A 19,883-nucleotide genomic window follows, 5' to 3' on the forward strand; every position below is an offset into this window, starting at 1 on the left:
CTTTGTGCTGGGTAGCTGCTAGTTTGCCATGGTAGATGGAATAACTCATGATGTAAGACTTTGAGTTTCTTACATTATAAGTCATAAGAGCAGCCTTGCTTGGATTCATTGCGTCCCACCAGCAGGCCACCCCACCCCTAGCCCACTTCTTTTTCTTTTTTTTCTCCACCCTGTTCATACATGGTTTGCTTAGGATGTGTTTCCAGGTTTCTCTGAGCTTCACATTTTTTATCCTTTTTTTTTTCTTTGCTTCTCCCCCAAGTTCTGAAACTGAGTCCCTAACCAAGCTGGACCGGTTAGTATGCCCTCTTTCTTTTCTCTGCACGAGTGAGTGTGTGTCAGAGAGCAGTGTATGCAATGGTGTGGCTTTGCCTTGATTCTGCTTCTGTTCAGAGTCTGCCTGCTTCTTTCTGTTCTGGTCATTGCATGGCTACAGAGCTCTCCATGTATAAAAATGGAGCATACCCAGGACTGTGAGTGCACCCTTGGTGTTGGCTGTGTCAGACTCAAGCAGTTCTCTCTTCCTTACCCCAGTCCTTGCTGCTCCTTCTTTACAGTGGATGAGAAGGGGGTTGGGGGTGAGGTGGGGGGGAGGGGTAAGCCACTAGAAAGCTTGTTCTATGCCTCTGTTCCTCTTCCCTAGTTTTTATAGCCTTCCTGTACCCCTTACTCCTTTTCTCTCCAGCCACCTTCTCAATACTTTTTCTTTCTCTGTCCAGAGCCTCAGCTGTCAGGATGTTGGTCTTTTTACAATGCCACATTTTGTTCAAAGGAATAAGCCCCGGAGCATGGTACTTGGTACCTTTAAATAGTTGGACTTTCTGTTTCTTTTTTTGGTTTTTGACTTTTGGCAGTTCTGGGGTTTAAACTCAGGGCCTTGCACTTGCTAGGCAGGCACTGTACCACCTGAGCCACGTCTCTAGCCCTGTTATTTCTTTCCTAAGGGAGAATCTCTCGATTTTATAAAGATGCCTTGTATTACCCATTGAATGTTGGCAAGTGGCATGCACCTAAAATTACAGTGTGTTCACTTTACTGTACTTTGGGACTCATAGGAAATGCCTGTGTGCATTTTCTTGGAGGTGTAAGTAAAGGCTAACCGTAACCTTCCCTGTATAAGAAGATGGCTTTAACCCTTCCTTTGTGTTTCCCTTTGCCCACTGATCTCTGGGCATCTGAGCTTTGGGTCCTATTGCATCAAGACTGTTAAGCCCATCTCAGTGATCCCTGCCACAGGCAGCAGAAGCAAACACATTTATCCTCTTTGAGGAAGAAAAGCCCTGTCTTTGAGTGATGGATTATGAACATGGCCTCAGGTTGATCTTCAAGCAGGAGCCAGGTTTCTTCTGGCCTGTAACTCAGGCAGCAGTATGCATGGTGCCTGTGGCAGGTCTTATTGTGCTTTGATTTTGTACTTGGCATTCATTAGCTGTCCTCAAGGTCCTCATAACTATAGTTTGCCTGTGCTAAAGCAGGAGGCAGAGAGAATGGTAGTTGTACTCAAGCCAGGTTTTCTGTCTCCCCAGGCTTGTTGTGAGTTCTTTAGAAGCCCTGGAAAGCTGCTTTGCTGTTGGCCCAATCATCGAGAAGGCAAGTTCTTCAAAGCACATGGAGCTTTCTGAAGAGGCTGGAATTTAATGGAGTTGACTGAGGCCTGAGGCCTTATAGCTAAAGAGCACTTATGGCCCAGACTTCATTTGCAAAGAAGTACCAGTGAAGTCTTCAGCTTCAGGTCTCACTTTTGAGGACTGCAGTGAGATTTGTCAAAGAGTAGAATGAGTGCTGGTGACAAATGTTATTCTAGGAGTTGTGAACTTGGATCCTACTTCTTTGCCTATCTTTTAGAAGGAATAGAATTTCTGAAGTTTTTTTTTTTGTTTGTTTTTTTGGCAGTCTGTGGTATTATAACCTAGCCCTGGTGTCTTGAAGGAAAGAAGAAAGGGAAGGGGGAGGGTGGACTAGAGAGGTATTTTTCATTGAGTTGGTGGGATTGGTGATAACCCTGCTGTCTTTTACATCAGGAGAGAAACAAGAATGCAGCTCAGGAGCTGGCCACTTTGCTGCTGTCCCTGCCAGCACCTGCCAGTGTCCAGCAGCAATCCAAGAGTCTTTTGGCCAGCCTGCACACCAGCCGCTCAGCTTATCACAGCCACAAGGTAATTGTTCCCTCTTGGGAATGCCTTCTGTACAAATGGAAGTTGTAGTCCTGACAGGGAATTGGCATTTCATGTGTAAAACAATGGCCTAGTGAAGTAAGCTGGAGAAAGGATGGATAGCACTGAGATTAGACATAGAGTCTGAAGTTTCTCACGAGAAATGCATGAATACCACTCAAAACAGAAAAACACCTGGTTTGCATTAGTTTTTCTGTCCCTCTAACAGGATCAGCAAGACTTATGAAAGAAGGCAGGATGCTGAGCATAGGTGGTGGCTTCTCCCTGGAAAAGAGTGAGGGGATGGGGAATCACTGAGGAAGTGAAGCCTGCTGGTGTCCTCATCCCTCAGCTGTGGGCTGATGTGCAAGGCATAATTGTGTGTGAGGTGGTTGTTCAATGTTAGTCTTGGGGAGGCTAGGGGAGAGAGTCTCCCCTCTGAGAGTCAGTGGCTATTGAAGGAGGTAAGTTGGTCTAGTTTCTTGGAGATAGAAAAGAGGACATTTCAGACCCAGGATGAAGAAGGGTTCTGGGAGAAGCTACTATCCCAGAAACCTTTGTTAGCTTTTGTGCCTCCATCCCATAAAACAGAAATATGAGTTTAGCCTGATCAACCTCCTAGGTAAAGAGCATTTTTGAATCGTTATCCTTGAGTTGTAGGAACTTGCTGGGAAATGAGTCCTTCTGTTGAAGGAAGCAATCTGGGTTATTACAGTTCTAAAGATTGCGTGGGCTCTCATTTTCCTGTGGCATTGATGACTGCTTGCATGGCTTTTGACTTTCTAAAGACTAATGTTTTATGTACTAAGACTAATATACTGGACTTCTTGGAAGATTTGTTTAGGTAGTTCGTGGTAATTGATCCATTCTCTTGAGAGAGGGTCCCCTATTCTATGCTTTAGTGACCAGCCTTTACTTATGGTTGACCTCCTGTGATACTACTGTTTTATAGGATCAGGCCTTGCTGAGCAAAGCTGTGCAATGTCTCAACACATCCAGCAAAGAAGGCAAGGATTTGGATCCTGAGGTGTTCCAGAGGCTGGTGATCACAGCTCGATCCATTGCCATCATGCGTCCTAACAACCTTGTCCACTTTACCGAGTCAAAGCTGCCCCAGATGGAAACAGGTGAACTTGGCCTGTGTGGCCGTGGTCCTGAAATCTGCATAGTGCACCTTCTTTGCCTCTCATGCTTTTCCTGTTCTCACTGGCCTGACTGACTTCATGCTCTGAGACAGGAATTTTACTTCCTGCTCTTTGTACCTTGTAGTGCCTTTGACATTAGGTTTGTACCATATTGACTGAATTCCCTTTCTAGTGCTCACTCGTTTGATCATCCTTGTGTTTATGTAGTGTTCTGGACCTTAGATATAATTTGTCTCTGAAGTTAATATGTTTTATGGTCTTGAGGGTAAAACTAAGCTTGGTTGGCACTGGTGCTTAGGAGCAATGTTCTTTTACCAGTACCTTGTTAATATGCACAGTGATCTTTCTCAGTGTTTGATCCTACTTCTTCATCTTTCATCACATTGGCTGAATACCAAACCTGTTTTACCGTTTATCAAGTAGAGTTTATATGCCTTTATAATTTCCTGTCATTGACATGTTCTCATATGCTGTCATCATCCTGTTTGTCCTCCCAACACAATTCTAGAATCCAGATTCTAGAGAAATCTCAAATATTCCCCTAGGTTTTAGAAGTTGAACAGTTGGAACAGGACTCTTTGAATCTGCTATAAAATCCTGATTGCTCCCCTTTCTACTTAATTCTAACATTCAATGTTTTCTGTGATATTCCTTTCCCAGACTGTTTTTTTCCTAGATGTGCCTGCTGGAATCTAGGGATAGTTGGCATATTCATTGGGGCCCCAGTTGAAACTCCCTCCGCAGGCAAGCTTCCTTGACCTGAGTTAACCTTAAAACAAATTAAATTCTGTCTTAGATTTACCATTGTTAATAATTTTTTTTCTTCTGTATAGAAGGAGTGGACGAGGGGAAAGAACAACAGAAGCAGGTTGAAGGAGATTGTTGTAGCTTCATCACTCAGCTTGTGAATCACTTCTGGAAACTCCATGCATCCAAACCCAAGAATGCTTTCTTGGCACCTGCTTGCCTGCCAGGTCATCATCCTTTTTTTTCAGAATCAGTTGGAAGATAGGAGTCTCTGAGATCAGTGCATTTTCCCTATGAGAATTAGCAGTGTGGTGGGGAGTAGGATTTTCTCTCAACTGTTTCTTTTCCTATATGGTTGCGTATCTCACATAAAGAGGCACTTTGTACATGAGTGTGTGTGTTTCCTTGGTGGTACTTATAATTGTTTGTTTTTTCTTTTGGCAGTACTCGGTTTAAATTCAGGGCCTGACACTTTCTAGGCAGGTGCTCTATTACTTGAGCCCTCTGCCAACTTTTTTTTGTGTTGAGTATTCTCAAACTATTTTTCTTGGGCTGGCTTTGAACTGTGATCCTCCTGATCTCTGCCTCCTGAGTAGATAGGGTTACAAGAGTGAGCCACCAGCACCTGGCTATAACTGATTTTTAAAATAAATCTTTCTTAAATACTTGGATTAAAATCAGTTCAGAAGGCAAAATTTAAGAATCAGCCTTGAGGGTTATTGGTTTCCAAGCTGTTGCTGCCTTGGGTATCTTAACTTTTTATTCCACTGAAAGTTTAGATGGAAGAGGAAGGATCTGGCTAGCAAAAGGAAAAATAAGAGTGACCCAGTACTCATCGTGTTTGGAGATTTGTTGAAACCTAAAAGGTCATCAACATCATGTTTTGTTATCATCTAAGGTTTGGGGAACATGGGGGCCATTTTGTATCAGCCTGTCTCTTATTTCCCTGCCTTGTCTTTGTTTTTGTTGTTTTTTGGTGGGACGAGTTTGAACTCAGGGCTTCATGCTTGCAAAGCAGGTGCTCTACTGTTAGCCATGCCGTCAGCCCATTTTTTTCCCTGCTTGTCTTTTGATATACACAGAGTAAATAACTACTTACTTCTGTCATACAGGATACTGAAAAGCCTTTTGAGGACAGTTTGGGGGATTAGGAGACTGTTAATAAAACAAATCATAAATAGTGCTGACACTCTACATACCGTTGTGCCTTGCTGGTTTGTTTTGGTGTGTGTGTTTGATATTTTTGCTGTCATTAGTATGACTTTTATGTGGAGATAAGAATTTGCATTTTTGACTTAGGCTCGCAAGTATCTAGAGGTCTTCCCCAAAGATTTTCAGATAATTTTTTTTCTTCCCTTTAGGCCTTACTCATATTGAAGCTACTGTTAATGCATTGGTAGACATTATCCATGGCTACTGCACTTGTGAGCTAGACTGCATCAATACAGCATCCAAGATCTACATGCAGATGCTGTTATGTCCTGTACGTATCAGCACATAACCCAGGTAGCTCTCAGCAACCTGAGAGTGTCTATAAAAAATTTTAGTAAATTTGCTTAACTAGTGAAATAAAGTAGGAAGTTGATGGGATTTAATAGTTTTGAATATCAATAAAGGGTACAATGGGTAAGGTTTGGGAAGAGAATGGACTTAATTTTCCTTGTTGGGTGCTGAATCACCAGGGACTAGTCTGGTGCTTGCTACGTAGTTCCTGCTAAGTACACATTACTAAAATGAGCAGCAAATCCTAATGCTGTATATCTCTTCTTCCCCCACCACTCTACCCCGACTCTCCACCTCCACCCAAATGAATGTAGTACAATAAGATTTCTATTTTCAGTGACCCTGTTACAGAAACTAAGTGTCAGAAGTACTTTTGTAGCACAGAGCTAAGGGAGCACTTAGGCTTGATAACCTGATGAAAGCCAGAGCCCATTTGTAGAAAGCTACAGTGACTTCAGGAACAAATGACCTTCTGGCCTGTCACTAGGAACTGAGAGAGAAAAAGATAGTGAGTAGGTATGCCAGGTTATGAAGTATCTTCAACTTAACCTGCTGAATTTGGTCAGCTGGGTTGTAGATGAGAGTCGATAGATCTTCTAGTATGTGCATAAGTGATTGGCCAAGAAAGGAGAGTAGTTGAGCTGGTTTCATGAATAATGTAATACCTAGCATGACAATTTCCTTTTAAACTTTAGGATCCTGCTGTGAGCTTCTCTTGTAAACAAGCTCTAATTCGAGTCCTAAGACCCAGAAACAAACGGAGACATGTGACATTGCCTTCCTCCCCTCGAAGCAACACTCCAATGGGTAATATGAGGTCTGGGTTTAGGCTGGGATTTGGGGTGGAGGTGGGGAGTCGGGGCAGAGTGGTGGGAGAAGAAGGGATATACAGCATTAGGATTTGCTGCTCATTTTTTACCATACTATCCCATAAATAATTTAAGGTGGCATGTAAAAATAGATATAGAAAGTAGAATTAAATTTTTAAAATCAAAGCCATGGGAAAATAAAGATACCGTAGTAAGAGTAAAGTTGAACCAAAGATACAGAAAATCTACATCTGAGGTGATGGAGAATCTGCATCACTATCATGCGGGAGTGCATCTTACATTTGGCTGAAAACCATAGCAAAAATATCCTAAGAATAGTTACAGAAATCTCAATGACAAAATACAAAATGTACCTGTTTTAGGACAAAAGTACTTTTCCTGGCATGAATCTCTTCGTTTGGGGTGTGTTGTTGGCAGTGGGAAAGAATCCTCAGTGGACTTGCATGCAATAAGCTTGATGGCACATTCCACAGATTTCTTCATGTTACCCTTGGACAGTCAGGAACAATATTATAAAGAGTAAAAAGAAAAAAGTGTAATTCATTTACTACTAATTTAATGTATAAAATAAATATATGGGCATGTAGTCAATATAAAAACTATTAGTGAGTTATTTTGCATTTTATGGTACTGTCTTTGAAGTTGTGTGTATTTCACAGTAGTGTTGTGTCTCCACATGGCTGGTGCCTACTGTGTGGGACAGTGTACATCTAGCGGAATGTGTATGACTAACTTCCAGATGCTGTTAAGTGACATTTATCTAAACTTTTGATGAGATAGGCAACAGTTTCTGTCTCTTTTCTCTGGCAAGAGCCTACTGTGCAAGTAGAGGATGTTCCTAATTAAGGGCATATTAGTAATGCTTTAGCAATCTAGTGAGTAGAAGGCAAAGTCTCTGTCCTCTTCTAATGATCAGGAATCTCACCTGGACTTCCACAAGGCCTTTCCACCTTCCCCCAGAAATGGGCCCTGGCATAACCTGTCATGATGTCCTAGGTTTACATTTGATGGTTTCACTTTTCAGTTCTGGTTCTCTTAATGGTCATGACAGACTTGGTGTCCACAGGTCTGTCAGTCTAAGAAGACTGTCGTTGAATGCTCAGGGTGCATAAAGCTCAGTGCTGTGCTTTGGGTGCTGTTTCAGTTTTCTCACAGTGCTGCCCCACTAAAGCCACGTCTTTCACCAAATCCAAACTTTTCACGATATCACTTAAATTAAGTACGTTATGTGCCCTTTTTGGCTGAGAGGATTAACCTAACTTTTACCTTGCTCTTTTGGGGCACCGTTTGCTTTTAAGGGGCAGGGAAGCAGCAGATCATACACAACTAACAATAATGCAGGCCTGACAGAGCTTCTCCATATCAACTGAGCTGCACAGGGAATTTAAAATTTAATTTCTTTTGATTTTTTAAAAAAATTATTTACTTATTTTGACTGCATTTGGTCAAAACTGTGTGCAGTAAATCTGAGAATAAGAGTTGGACTTATGTAGTGTCAATCTCATTGACTTTGCTGTTGTGGAAAAAGCAGTGAAATAAACTATTAAGTTACCATGACAGGCAACAGCATAACATCTCAATTGTATTGTTTTGTCCAAGGTATCCGGAGAATTGGTGGGAGTTTGTAGGGCCCACAGATCTTAGAGTTCTCTGCATTATGGAAATCCCTTTGGAATCCAGTTGTTTTTATTCTTTGTCAGATGAAAAGGAGGAGGGGAGCTGTTATTGCTCACCCCATCTTCCCAGATCCTTCTAAGGGCAAGAAGCAAGTGAACAAGGTCTTCAGGCATAGAGACCTAGAGTTTTACTTTAGAAGCACAGGGTGCCAGCTGTTGGTTTGTCTTGGATTATGCTGCTACATGACATCACATCACATGTGAAGGGATGAAAAAGAGCAAGCACTGTCAGGTGACTGGGTTTCTTTGACTCAGGAGACAAGGACGACGACGACGATGATGATGCAGATGAGAAAATGCAGTCATCGGGGATCCCTGATGGTGGTCACATCCGCCAAGAAAGCCAGGAACAGAGTGAGGTGGACCATGGAGACTTTGAGATGGTGGTGAGTCTGGTAGCAGGAGAGGGGACGAGGAGCTTCAAACTCCCCTTCAGCTCTTACTTAATAGACTTCCTAAAGTTACCATTTGTTGTGGGATACTGACGGAGCTTTCTCTCTGCAGTCTGAGTCGATGGTCCTGGAGACAGCTGAAAATGTCAACAACGGCAACCCCTCTCCCCTGGAGGCCCTTCTGGCAGGCGCAGAGGGCTTCCCGCCCATGCTGGACATCCCACCTGATGCAGATGATGAGACCATGGTTGAGCTAGCCATCGCGCTAAGCCTGCAGCAGGACCAGCAAGGTAGAAGGCAATGCCAGGCATGCCATGCCATTGGCCTGCACAGGAAAGAGGTTTTGGCAGTTACCGATACCCAACTGACTTAGTTTGTCCCCACATTGGGGGAGAGGTTGATCTGGGTGAGAGCTGTTTAGAGATGCAGGTGGAGAGTGAGAGGAATTGCTTTGGGGATTTCAGGATGGGAGCCAATCTCATAGTTTTCGCTAGTTTGGACCTTTGGATGATTTCCTCCTGAATTTGTTTGATTACTCAGGCCTCTGTCCTTCCTGAGCTGAAGGAAGCATTCCACCATCTTTACAACTAAACTTGGTGGGTGGGCAGCAGTGGCTGTTGATTAACTATCTCTAGGCTAGAGTGGTCACATGCTGGTATTTAGAAACTCCTGAGGGCAGCAGGTGGCCAAAGCAGTGCTGTGGAGTGGGTCTGGACCGGGTATTGTGCTCACTCTCCACTTGTTTCCCAGGCAGCAGCAGCAGTGCCCTGGGCCTGCAGAGCCTGGGACTGTCCGGCCAGGCACCCAGCTCTTCCTCTCTGGACGCAGGAACCCTCTCTGACACCACAGCATCAGGTAACTGTCCACAGCAAGAAGCATGGCTCAGGGCCCTAGGACCCTTAGGCCTTGTTTCCAGTGCTGTGAGAGTGTAATGGGCAGCTGCTTTGACAGGCCATTCTGGACTTCCTGCTTCTGCCATGGCTTTAGAAATCTTGGTGTGGAAGGCATAGTGCCACAGGTTGGCAATGGCACTTATAGCTCCGCTTCCTTACACTTTGCATGCTGCCTGGCTTTAGCTGATTCCCCAGGAGAGGTCCAGAGAGCAGCTTGTAGGCTGATTAGCCGTAGGGCCTACAAGCATTCAGCATTGTTTGTCAGAGTTCTAACATGCCACACACATTAAAAGGGAGACATGAAATAGAGATCATACTTTTTAATTTTTTTCTTCTCATTTACAAATAAAAGTGAAGTTATGCTTCATAATTCACAAGCAGTGTGGATAAGCATCAGGGACTTGTGAGCTTGAGAGGTAGGGTTTTTGTGGACAACTACAATCCATTGGAACCCTTCAGAACTCTTTTTGTTTTTACTTTCAATCTCTTTTCTAATCTGATGAGGAAAGATAATTTCCAAGTAGAGAATTAGACCAAACGGGAGGATAGCACACCTGAGAAATCCACTGGAAATTCAGCCCCCATGTAACTTAAGGGTTGATTTATATTTGTTTAGACTATTTGTTTGCTTCTTTTTGGGGGAGGGGAGTTATCCCAGATAGATAAGAAAGGGCAAAACTGGCTGCCCCCCGCCTGCTACCATGGCTTGTTGCTTTTCTGAGGTCTCTTCAGTTGCTGTCATTTCAGGCTTTAAGGTCTCTGTCATGTGCTGGTTGTATTTGTACCTTGCTCTGTTGGCTGTCTTGGCTTTCCTCCCCTGTGTATCTCATTCAGCATTTTCCTCCTGTCTCAGCTCAGCCCTGATCCTGGATGCTGTGGCTGTCTTTGGGGAATTTCCTTGCTTCATTATTAGCATCTTATGAGGATGATTACAGGGTATGAAATTTCCCAATGAGCTCTCCTCTGGACCATTTGATAAAAAAGATAGTTAATTCAAGAGCTCATGATAAGTGATTTCCTAACATAAACACAAATTGACTGATTGCAAGACAAATCTCATTAAAATTCAGAGTTCTGTACTTTGAATGGCAATGGCTAGTTTCCGCTCTCTCAGTAGGTGTAATGCCTAGACAATAGTGACCGTGAAGTATTTAGCTAGAAAACTCAACATCCATGTCACAAATTCCTACTGAATCTCTGCACTGTACTGTACTGTAACAGCGAAGGAAATGCCCAGTGAACTGGGTTTTCACTTCTGTCTAAGTACTGTTTGCAATGCACCATGTATAGTGTTTGTTCCTGTTAGTGATTAACTGGCAAAGCAAATCTTTCCCTTTTTTTCTCTGACCACAGGATATATAAACTGCATTGTGTCCTCTGCATTATGTGGTATGAAGTTTTCACCCCAAGGAGGGGTTTTTACCTGTAACAGCTTTCGTTACTCTCTTAGCTCCAGCCTCAGATGATGAGGGCAGCACAGCAGCAACTGATGGCTCTACCCTTCGGACCTCTCCTGCAGACCATGGTGGTAGTGTGGGCTCAGAGAGCGGGGGAAGTGCAGTGGATTCAGTGGCTGGCGAGCACAGTGGTAATGTGCCTGGGGATCATGATCTCCTTGGGTGGAGGGTTGTGATCTTCCTGGGTAGAGGGTAGGACAAGATAGGAATCCCTGTCTGGGTCCTTGGGTTGCTTTCAGCAGAGAAGTTGTAGGGCCTCATTGAAAATCTTGTGGAATTTATTTGACTTCAGCCCTGAACTTTGGAATGTGAGTCATCATAGGTTAAGCTTAGTGGGTTAATAGTGAAATATTTTATAGGTTCTTTTAATTATCTGTTATTGGAAGAAAATCAGTGATATGCATAGTCCCAAACCATGATTAAAATAATTGTGGTGTGACCTTGAAGCCCATTATCTTTACAGTTTTTGATCCTTACCTATTGGGGGAATGTATTTTTGGGCAGTTCTATTAATGATCTGATGTGTTGATATAGCAAGCCACCCCTGGAGGTATTCTAGCTGATGAGGTTGGGCCTCTAGCATGAGGGAGCATGACAAAGCCATTTTGGTTTATCTTTTATGTTAGTGTATAGTTAAAAATTGTCAAAAATGTTGGCAACAATGAATATATCTGCAGTTGAAGTTAAGGTTGCTCTCGTAGTTGGAGTTATGTACCATAGGAGGATGAGAGACTACTGAGAAGAGTGAGTTAGCATAGTGCAGTAGAATCATGCATTGAATCCTTGTTTAGCTTTACATAGCAGAAAACAATGTTTTAAGCTACCAGTTTTCTTCTGACCATTGCTGCTTTAGGTTCCATCATGTTTTGGGAGCTGATTTGTGCTTTTTTAACCATTTCTGTCTAGTATCTGGCCGGAGCAGTGCATATGGTGATGGCACAGCTGAGGGGCACCCAGCTGGACCAGGAAGTGTCAGCTCAAGTACTGGTGCTATTAGTACCACCACTGGACACCAGGAAGGAGATGGCTCCGAGGGAGAAGGAGAAGGGGAAGCTGAAGGAGATGTCCATACTAGCAACAGGTTAGGACTGAGCCATTAACTTGCCTGAGAGTATTGTAGAAATAGGAGGTAGAATAGTAGTAACAGTGTATTTATTTTGAAATACAAAGTCAGTTAAAACTACCAGTTTTCTTCCAACCATTGCTGACTTCAGAGTGTATTGGTAACAGCCTGCTTTGGGAGTTGATTTGTGCCTTTTTAACCATTTCCCTCTAGTGTCTGGCTGGAGAAATGCTTTTAGCAATGGTGATGCCACAGTCAGGGGGCATCCAACTGGGTGTAATTCTTCTCTAACGGTGTATTTCTTTTACAATATAAAGGCAAAATTTATGAAATTTAATTTCTCAGGAAGTGCTCTAGATCTGTCTTCTTTGTCTGACTAGTTATTTTAGATCAGTTGCACAGAGAGTAGAAAGTGGTCTCTGAAGGCTCATTATATCCATCAGTAACTAACTATAAAGTGATTGTCATAAAAACATGGATTTTCCTTATTAAAGTCTTTTTTGTTCTATTGTTGCTTATAAACTCATTATGTAACATCCTTTTAAAGAAGTGGTACTGCTTGATGCTCAACAGTGAGAATTATTGGGCATATAAAACTAGAAATAGTTCCTTGTTTAGTGTGCTTTCAAAGTAAAGTGGAAATAGAGCAAATACAGATTGATGTCTGCAGATACCCACAGTGAAGCAATTTGAAATTAAAAGTGATCGTAATCCATCCACCTCAAGAAATTGTGGTGGTGTTTGATGCTGGATTGGTGGAGTGAATGTATTCTTAGGCAGAGGGTGACTAGAGAAGTAGAAGAGGAAGAAGGAAAACAATACTAAAAGGACCAGAGATGTAGCTCAGTGGTAGAGCACTTGCCTAGTATGCGTAAGACCCTAAATTTGATCAAATGGTAGATCGATGTCCAGCTTTTTAAGTAGCCTCCAAATTTTTTTCCAGAGTGGTTGTACTAGTCTACATTCCCACCAACAGTGTAAGAGGGTTCCTTTTTCCCCCGCATCCTCGCCAACACCTGTTGTTGGTGGTGTTGCTGATGATGGCTATTCTAACAGGGGTGAGGTGGAATCTTAGTGTGGTTTTAATTTGCATTTCCTTTATTGCTAGAGATGGTGAGCATTTTTTCATGTGTTTTCTGGCCATTTGAATTTCTTCTTTTGAGAAAGTTCTGTTTAGTTCACCTGCCCATTTCTTTATTGGTTCATTAGTTTTGGGAGAATTTAGTTTTTTAAGTTCCCTGTATATTCTGGTTATCAGTCCTTTGTCTGATGTTTAGTTGGCAAATATTTTCTCCCACTCTGTGGGTGTTCTCTTCAGTTTAGAGACCATTTCTTTTGATGAACAGAAGCTTTTTAGTTTTATGAGGTCCCATTTATCTATGCTATCTCTTAGTTGCTGTGCTGCTGGGGTTTCATTGAGAAAGTTCTTACCTATACCTACTAACTCCAGAGTATTTCCTACTCTTTCTTGTATCAACTTAAGAGTTTGGGGTCTGATATTTAGATCCTTGATCCATTTTGAGTTAATCTTGGTATAGGGTGATATACATGGATCTAGTTTCAGTTTTTTGCAGACTGCTAACCAGTTTTCCCAGCAGTTTTTGTTGAAGAGGCTGCTATTTCTCCATCGTATATTTTTAGCTCCTTTGTCAAAGACAAGTTGGTTATAGTTGTGTGGCTTCATATCTGGGTCCTCTATTCTGTTCCACTGGTCTTCATGTCTGTTTTTGTGCCAGTACCATGCTGTTTTTATTGTTATTGCTTTGTAATATAGTTTGAAGTCAGGTATTGTGATACCTCCTGCATTGTTCTTTTGACTGAGTATTGCCTTGGCTATTCGTGGCCTCTTGTGTTTCCATATAAATTTCACAGTAGATTTTTCAATCTCTTTGATGAATGTCATTGGAATTTTGATGGGAATTGCATTAAACATGTAGATTACTTTTGGGAGTATCGACATTTTTACTATGTTGATTCTACCAATCCATGAGCATGGGAGATCTCTCCACTTTCTATAGTCTTCCTCAATCTCTTTCTTCAGAAGTGTATAGTTTTCCTTGTAGAGGTCTTTCACATCTTTTGTTAGGTTTACACCTAGGTATTTGATTTTTTTTGAGGCTATTGTAAATGGAATTGTTTTCATACATTCTTTTTCCGTTTGCTCATTGTTAGTGTATAGAAATGCTAATGATTTTTCTATGTTGATTTTATATCCTGCTACCTTGCTATAGCTATTGATGATGTCTAGAAGCTTCTGAGTAGAGTTTTTTGGGTCTTTAAGGTATAGGATCATGTCGTCTGCAAATAGGGATATTTTGACAGTTTCTTTACCTATTTGTATTCCTTTTATTCCTTCTTCTTGCCTAATTGCTCTGGCTAGGAATTCCAGTACTATGTTGAATAGGAGTGGAGATAGTGGGCATCCTTGTCTGGTTCCTGATTTTAGAGGGAATGGTTTTAATTTTTCTCCGTTAAGTATAATGCTGGCTGTAGGTTTGTCATATATAGCTTTTATAATGTTGAGGAACTTTCCTTCTATTCCTAGTTTTCTTAGAGCTTTTATCATGAAATGATGTTGGATCTTATCAAAGGCTTTTTCTGCATCTATTGAGATGATCAAGTGGTTTTTGTCTTTGCTTCTGTTAATGTGGTTTATTACGTTTATTGATTTTCGTATGTTGAACCACCCCTGCATCCCTGGGATGAAGCCTACCTGGTCGTGGTGAATAATCTTTTTGATGTGTTGCTGAATTCGATTTGCCATTATTTTGTTGAGGATTTTTGCATCAATGTTCATTAAGGAGATTGGCCTATAGTTCTCCTTTTTGGAGGTGTCTTTGCCTGGTTTTGGGATAAGTGTAATAGTGGCTTCATAAAATGTGTTTGGCAGTTTTCCTTCCCTTTCTATTTCATGGAACAGTTTAAGGAGGGTTGGTATCAGTTCTTCTTTAAAGGTCTGATAGAATTCAGCAGAGAATCCATCAGGTCCTGGACTTTTCTTTTTGGGGAGACTCTTGATTGCTGCTTCAATTTCATTTTGTGTTATAGGTCTATTCAGGTGATTAATTTCCTCTTGGTTCAGTTTTGGATGATCATATGTATCTAGAAATCTGTCCATTTCTTTTAGATTTTCAAATTTATTTGAATATAGGTTCTCAAAGTAGTCTCTGATGATTTCCTGGACTTCCATGGTGTTTGTTGTTATCTCCCCTTTTGCATTCCTGATTCTACTAATTTGGGTTTTTTCTCTCCTCATTTTAGTCAGGTTTGCCAGGGGTCTATCGATCTTGTTTATTTTTTCAAAGAACCAACTTTTTGTTTCATTAATTCTTTGTATGGTTTTTTTGGTTTCTATTTCGTTGATTTCAGCTCTTATTTTTATTATTTCTCTCCTTCTATTTGTTTTGGGATTTGCTTGTTCTTGTTTTTCTAGGAGTTTGAGATGTATCATTAGGTCATTGATTTGGGATCTTTCAATCTTTTTAATATATGCACTCATGGCTATAAACTTTCCTCTCAAGACTGCCTTAGCTGTGTCCCATAGGTTCTGGTAGGTTGTGTTTTCATTTTCATTGACTTCTAGGAACTTTTTAATTTCCTCTTTTATTGCATCGATGATCCATTCTTCATTAAGTAATGAGTTATTTAGTTTCCAGCTGTTTGCATGTTTTTTGTCTTTACTTTTGTTGTTGAGTTCTACTTTTACTGCATTGTGATCAGATAGTATGCATGGTATTATTTCTATTTTCTTATATTTGCTGAGGCTTGCTTTGTGCCCTAGGATATGATCTATTTTGGAGAAGGTTCCATGGGCTGCTGAGAAGAATGTATATTGTGTAGAGGTTGGATGAAATGTTCTGTAGACATCTACTAGGTCCACTTGATCTATTGCATATTTTAGATCTTGGATTTCTTTATTGAGTTTTTGTTTGGATGACCTATCTATTGATGATAATGGAGTGTTAAAGTCTCCCACAACCACTGTGTTGGCGTTTATATATGCTTTTAGGTCTTTCAGGGTATGTTTGCTGAAATTGGGTGCGTTGACATTGGGTGCGTACAGATTGATGATTATTATTTCCTTTTGGTCTATTTCCCCTTTTATTAGTATGGAATGTCCTTCTTTATCTTGTTTGATCAATGTAGGTTTGAAGTCTACTTTGTCAGAGATAAGTATTGCTACTCCTGCTTGTTTTCGGGGGCCATTGGCTTGGTAAATCTTCTTCCAGCCTTTCATCCTAAGTATATGCTTATTTCTGTCGGTGAGATGAGTCTCCTGTAAGCAACAAATTGTTGGATCTTCTTTTTTAATCCATTTTGTCAAACGGTGTCTTTTGATGGGTGAATTAAGTCCATTAACATTAAGCGTTAGTACTGATAGGTATGTGGTGATTCCTGCCATTTAGTTATCTTAGTTGTTTGAAGGTTTGATTGTGTGTACCTAACTTGATGTTACTCTCTACTGTCTTGCTTTTTCTTATCCTGTGGTTTGGTGCTGCCTGCCTTTTCATGGTTAAGTTGGGTGTCACTTTCTGTGTGCAGGATCCCTTGCAGAATCTTTTGTAATGGTGGCTTTGTGGTCACATATTGTTTTAGTTTCTGCTTATCATGGAAGACTTTTATTGCTCCATCTATTTTGAATGATAGCTTTGCTGGGTAGAGTATCCTGGGGTTGAAGTTATTTTCATTCAGTGCCCGGAAGATCTCACCCCACGCTCTTCTTGCTTTTAATGTTTCTGTTGAGAAGTCTGCTGTGATTTTGATGGGTTTACCTTTGTATGTTACTTGTTTTTTCTCTCTTGCAGCCTTCAATATTCTTTCCTTAGTTTCTGAACTTGTTGTTTTAATGGTGATATGTCGTGGAGTAGTTCTATTTTGATCTGGTCTGTTTGGTGTCCTGGAGGCCTCTTGCATTTGTATGGGAATATCTTTCTCTAGATTTGGGAAATTTTCCGTTATTATTTTGTTGAATATATTATGCATTCCCTTCGCTTGCACCTCTTCTCCTTCTTCGATGCCCATGATTCTCAAGTTTGGTCTTTTGATGGAGTCGGTGAGTTCTTGCATTTTCTTTTCACAGGTCTTGAGTTGTTTAATTAGTAGTTCTTCAGTTTTTCCTTTAATTACCATTTCATCTTCAAGTTCTGAGATTCTGTCTTCTGTTTGTTCTATTCTGCTGGATTGGCCTTCCGTTTTGTTTTGCAGTTCTGTTTCGTTCTTTTTTCTGAGGTTTTCCATATCCTGGCTGTTTTCTTCTTTATTGTTGTCTATTTTTGTCCTGAGTTCATTTATCCATTTATTCATTGTGTTCTCTCTTTCATTTTGGTGTTTATACAGTGCTTCTATGGTTTCCTTTATTTCTTCTTTTGCTTTTTCAAATTCTCTATTTTTATTGTCTTGGAATTTCTTGAGTGTCTCCTGTACATTTTCGTTGACCCTATCCAGTATCATCTCTATAAAATTCTCATTGAGTACTTGTAGTATGTCTTCTTTTAAATTATTCTTGTAGGCTTCATTGGGTCCTTTGGCATAGTTTATCTTCATTTTGTTGGAGTCTGGCTCTGAGTTTCTGTTCTCTTCATTCCCCTCTGGTTCCTGTACCAATTTTTTGCTGTGGGGAAACTGGTTTCCTTGTTTTTTCTGTCTTCCTGTCATTGTCCTTGGTGTTGTTACTGTCCCTGTACTGTGTGTAATTAAGTATTTTCTAGCTTGTAATAATAACAATGGTAATATTGAGAATGGAAGAGTGAGCTGAGATGGAAAGCAAGAAGTTAAAGAAAAGGGGAAAACAAATATACAGACAAGAGGGAGAAAGCAGAACAAGGTATCAGACAAGAGAGTTTCAAAGGTATAAACAGGGAGTGTTAGTGTACTAATCGACAGTAAGCTGGTCCACGTCTTCCCAAGCCGTATGGGCGCCGGCCACTGGCGGCCCGGGGGCCTCCTCGGTTCTCCGTTTAACGTGAAGTGGAGATTCTCTGCGCCGGCTGGAGGTGTGGAGGAGTCAAAGTTATGCCTTTTCTCGGTGATTATGCCTGCAAAGTGTGTCTCCAGCGTCTCTCCAAGATTTCACTATAGGAGGGTCGCTTTCTGCTTCCTACCTCTAGCCGCCATCTTGGAATTCCTCTGTTATAATACTTTTAATCATTATTTTAATGTGTTTAGGATCTGTAGTGGTGTACCATTTTATCACACTCTTGGTGTACTGGATGGGTTATCAGCCTCCCAGTTAGTTAAGAAAACTGGGTTTGGTTCTGATTCTCCTCTTTTCTATGTTTGCTTTCTGTTTATCCCTACTCTAGTATTTATTTCTGCTTACTAATTTATTATTATTATTATTTTGTTTTTGGTTTAATTTTCTGTTCTTTTTCTGGCTTTATAATATGGAAGCTTAAATTACTGATTTTAAAATCCAAAATACATATTTGAGGACTGGGAATGTAGCTCAGTGGTAGAACTCTTGCCTAGCTTGTGTGAAGCCTACTTATTCATGGATGTATGTGTGGACTTTAATGTATTACTGGCTTCTGAATGACAGCTCATTCCTTTGAGTTATTTTTGAAATGATGGCCATTTTTCTAGTAAGAAGCTGTGCTTTCATTCAAATATTTATTATTTTGAAATATTCTAGATACCTGCTAGGATATGTATTGCGTGACAGTGTGTGTGTGTGTGTGTGTGTGTGTGTGTGTGTGTGTGTGTGTGTGTGTTGTAGTTTTTGAAGTTTTAGCAAGGATTTATTTCAGTATAACAGAATAAAGTATGGAGAAGTAGGGGAAGAGGGGGAGAGAAAGAGAAATACTTCCTTTTCCCCATGCAGGAAATGGAAGCAAAGACTCCATTGTTTGTCTTTTGAGACAGAGGCTTGCTGTTTTGCCCAAGCTGGTTTCAGACTCCTGGACTCAAGCAATTCTGCCACCTCAGCCTCTTGAGTTAGGTAGAACTACAGGCATGCATCGCTGTGTCTGGCTTCTTAACATCTCTTTGAGTTTATTTTGAAACAAGGTCTTGCTAGGTAGCACAGGCTGGCCTCAAACTCTTCATCCTCTTGCCTTAGCCTCCAAATGCTGTGATTAAAGGTGTACACCACGATACCTAGCTTTAATATATTTTTGATACTAGGATTATTCCTAAATATTTAGCTCCTTGTTTACCTTGGTAAGAAGAGGAAAGGACTGTAGCTGGCTGGTTCTTATTTGTGTACTAACTCATGTGTCATATATTTCCTTGGCCTTTTAGGCTACACATGGTCCGCCTGATGCTGTTGGAGAGATTACTGCAGACCTTGCCCCAGTTACGAAATGTTGGAGGTGTCCGGGCCATCCCGTATATGCAGGTATCCCTCAGATTTGGGTCTATTGCATTACAGTTGGGCTGTCTTTAAGCAGTGTACATCTCTTCCAGAGGACTCACAAGATTTAGGTGTTACGTCACAGAAGGATGAAGTATAGCTTTAAGCTGCAAGTTACAGCCATTCAGGTTATAGATGAGAAGACTAAGGGTCAGAGGACTTTTTTAATGCCCAAGATCATCCAGCTAGTTATTGACAAAGATCCTGCTCCTAAGATTCTATCAGTATTGTCTCTCTTTGTCGTAAGTATTAGAGTGTCTAACAGGCTATTCTTCTGCTAGCTGCCTTCCTTTTTATTTTTTTGAATTATATGTTTTATTTTTTCTTTTCTCCTCTTATCATTTTTACATTTACTTACATGTATATAATACATTGTTTGTGTCAACCTCCCCCCACTAGCTGCCTTCCTTGAAAGTAAAATTATTGTTTAAATCTTAGTTCACACGCTGTCCTATCTCAATCCACTTTGATTGAATGTAATGTAAAGTAGCCAATTAATTTTGCAAGCTTTTTGCAAAACCTTTTCAGTGCTGCCAAGAAATGGCATATATCAGAGCTTGACACATGGCTCAAGTCATAGCCTGCCTATCAAGCATAGGCCCCTGAATTCAAACACCAGTACTACAAAGATGATAGGTAAGTAGGTAGGTAGGTAGATTTAAAAAAAAGAATT

General features: G+C 40.9%; 1 protein-coding gene across 10 annotated transcripts in view; it reads left to right on the plus strand.

Annotated features, from left to right (window-relative positions):
• Ubr4 (ubiquitin protein ligase E3 component n-recognin 4) overlaps positions 1-19,883 on the plus strand; it is a 132,318-nt gene that overhangs the window by 61,709 nt on the left and 50,726 nt on the right. Inside the window, exons 50-63 of one of the 10 annotated variants that reach the window (XM_074081182.1) lie at positions 263-295; positions 1,527-1,590; positions 2,022-2,156; positions 3,106-3,280; positions 3,959-4,042; positions 4,132-4,272; positions 5,407-5,528; positions 6,244-6,355; positions 8,310-8,440; positions 8,559-8,736; positions 9,197-9,301; positions 10,790-10,927; positions 11,703-11,877; positions 19,099-19,195. In XM_074081182.1, the coding sequence (XP_073937283.1) occupies positions 263-295; positions 1,527-1,590; positions 2,022-2,156; positions 3,106-3,280; positions 3,959-4,042; positions 4,132-4,272; positions 5,407-5,528; positions 6,244-6,355; positions 8,310-8,440; positions 8,559-8,736; positions 9,197-9,301; positions 10,790-10,927; positions 11,703-11,877; positions 19,099-19,195 (1,690 nt within the window). The remainder of the gene's footprint in view (positions 1-262; positions 296-1,526; positions 1,591-2,021; positions 2,157-3,105; positions 3,281-3,958; positions 4,043-4,131; positions 4,273-5,406; positions 5,529-6,243; positions 6,356-8,309; positions 8,441-8,558; positions 8,737-9,196; positions 9,302-10,789; positions 10,928-11,702; positions 11,878-19,098; positions 19,196-19,883) is intronic. The other 9 variants (XM_074081185.1, XM_074081184.1, XM_074081183.1 and 6 more) reach the window with 9 other exon arrangements.

The sequence above is a fragment of the Castor canadensis genome, chromosome 7 (assembly GCF_047511655.1).
Source record: "Castor canadensis chromosome 7, mCasCan1.hap1v2, whole genome shotgun sequence".
Classification (NCBI taxonomy): Eukaryota; Metazoa; Chordata; class Mammalia; order Rodentia; family Castoridae; genus Castor; species Castor canadensis.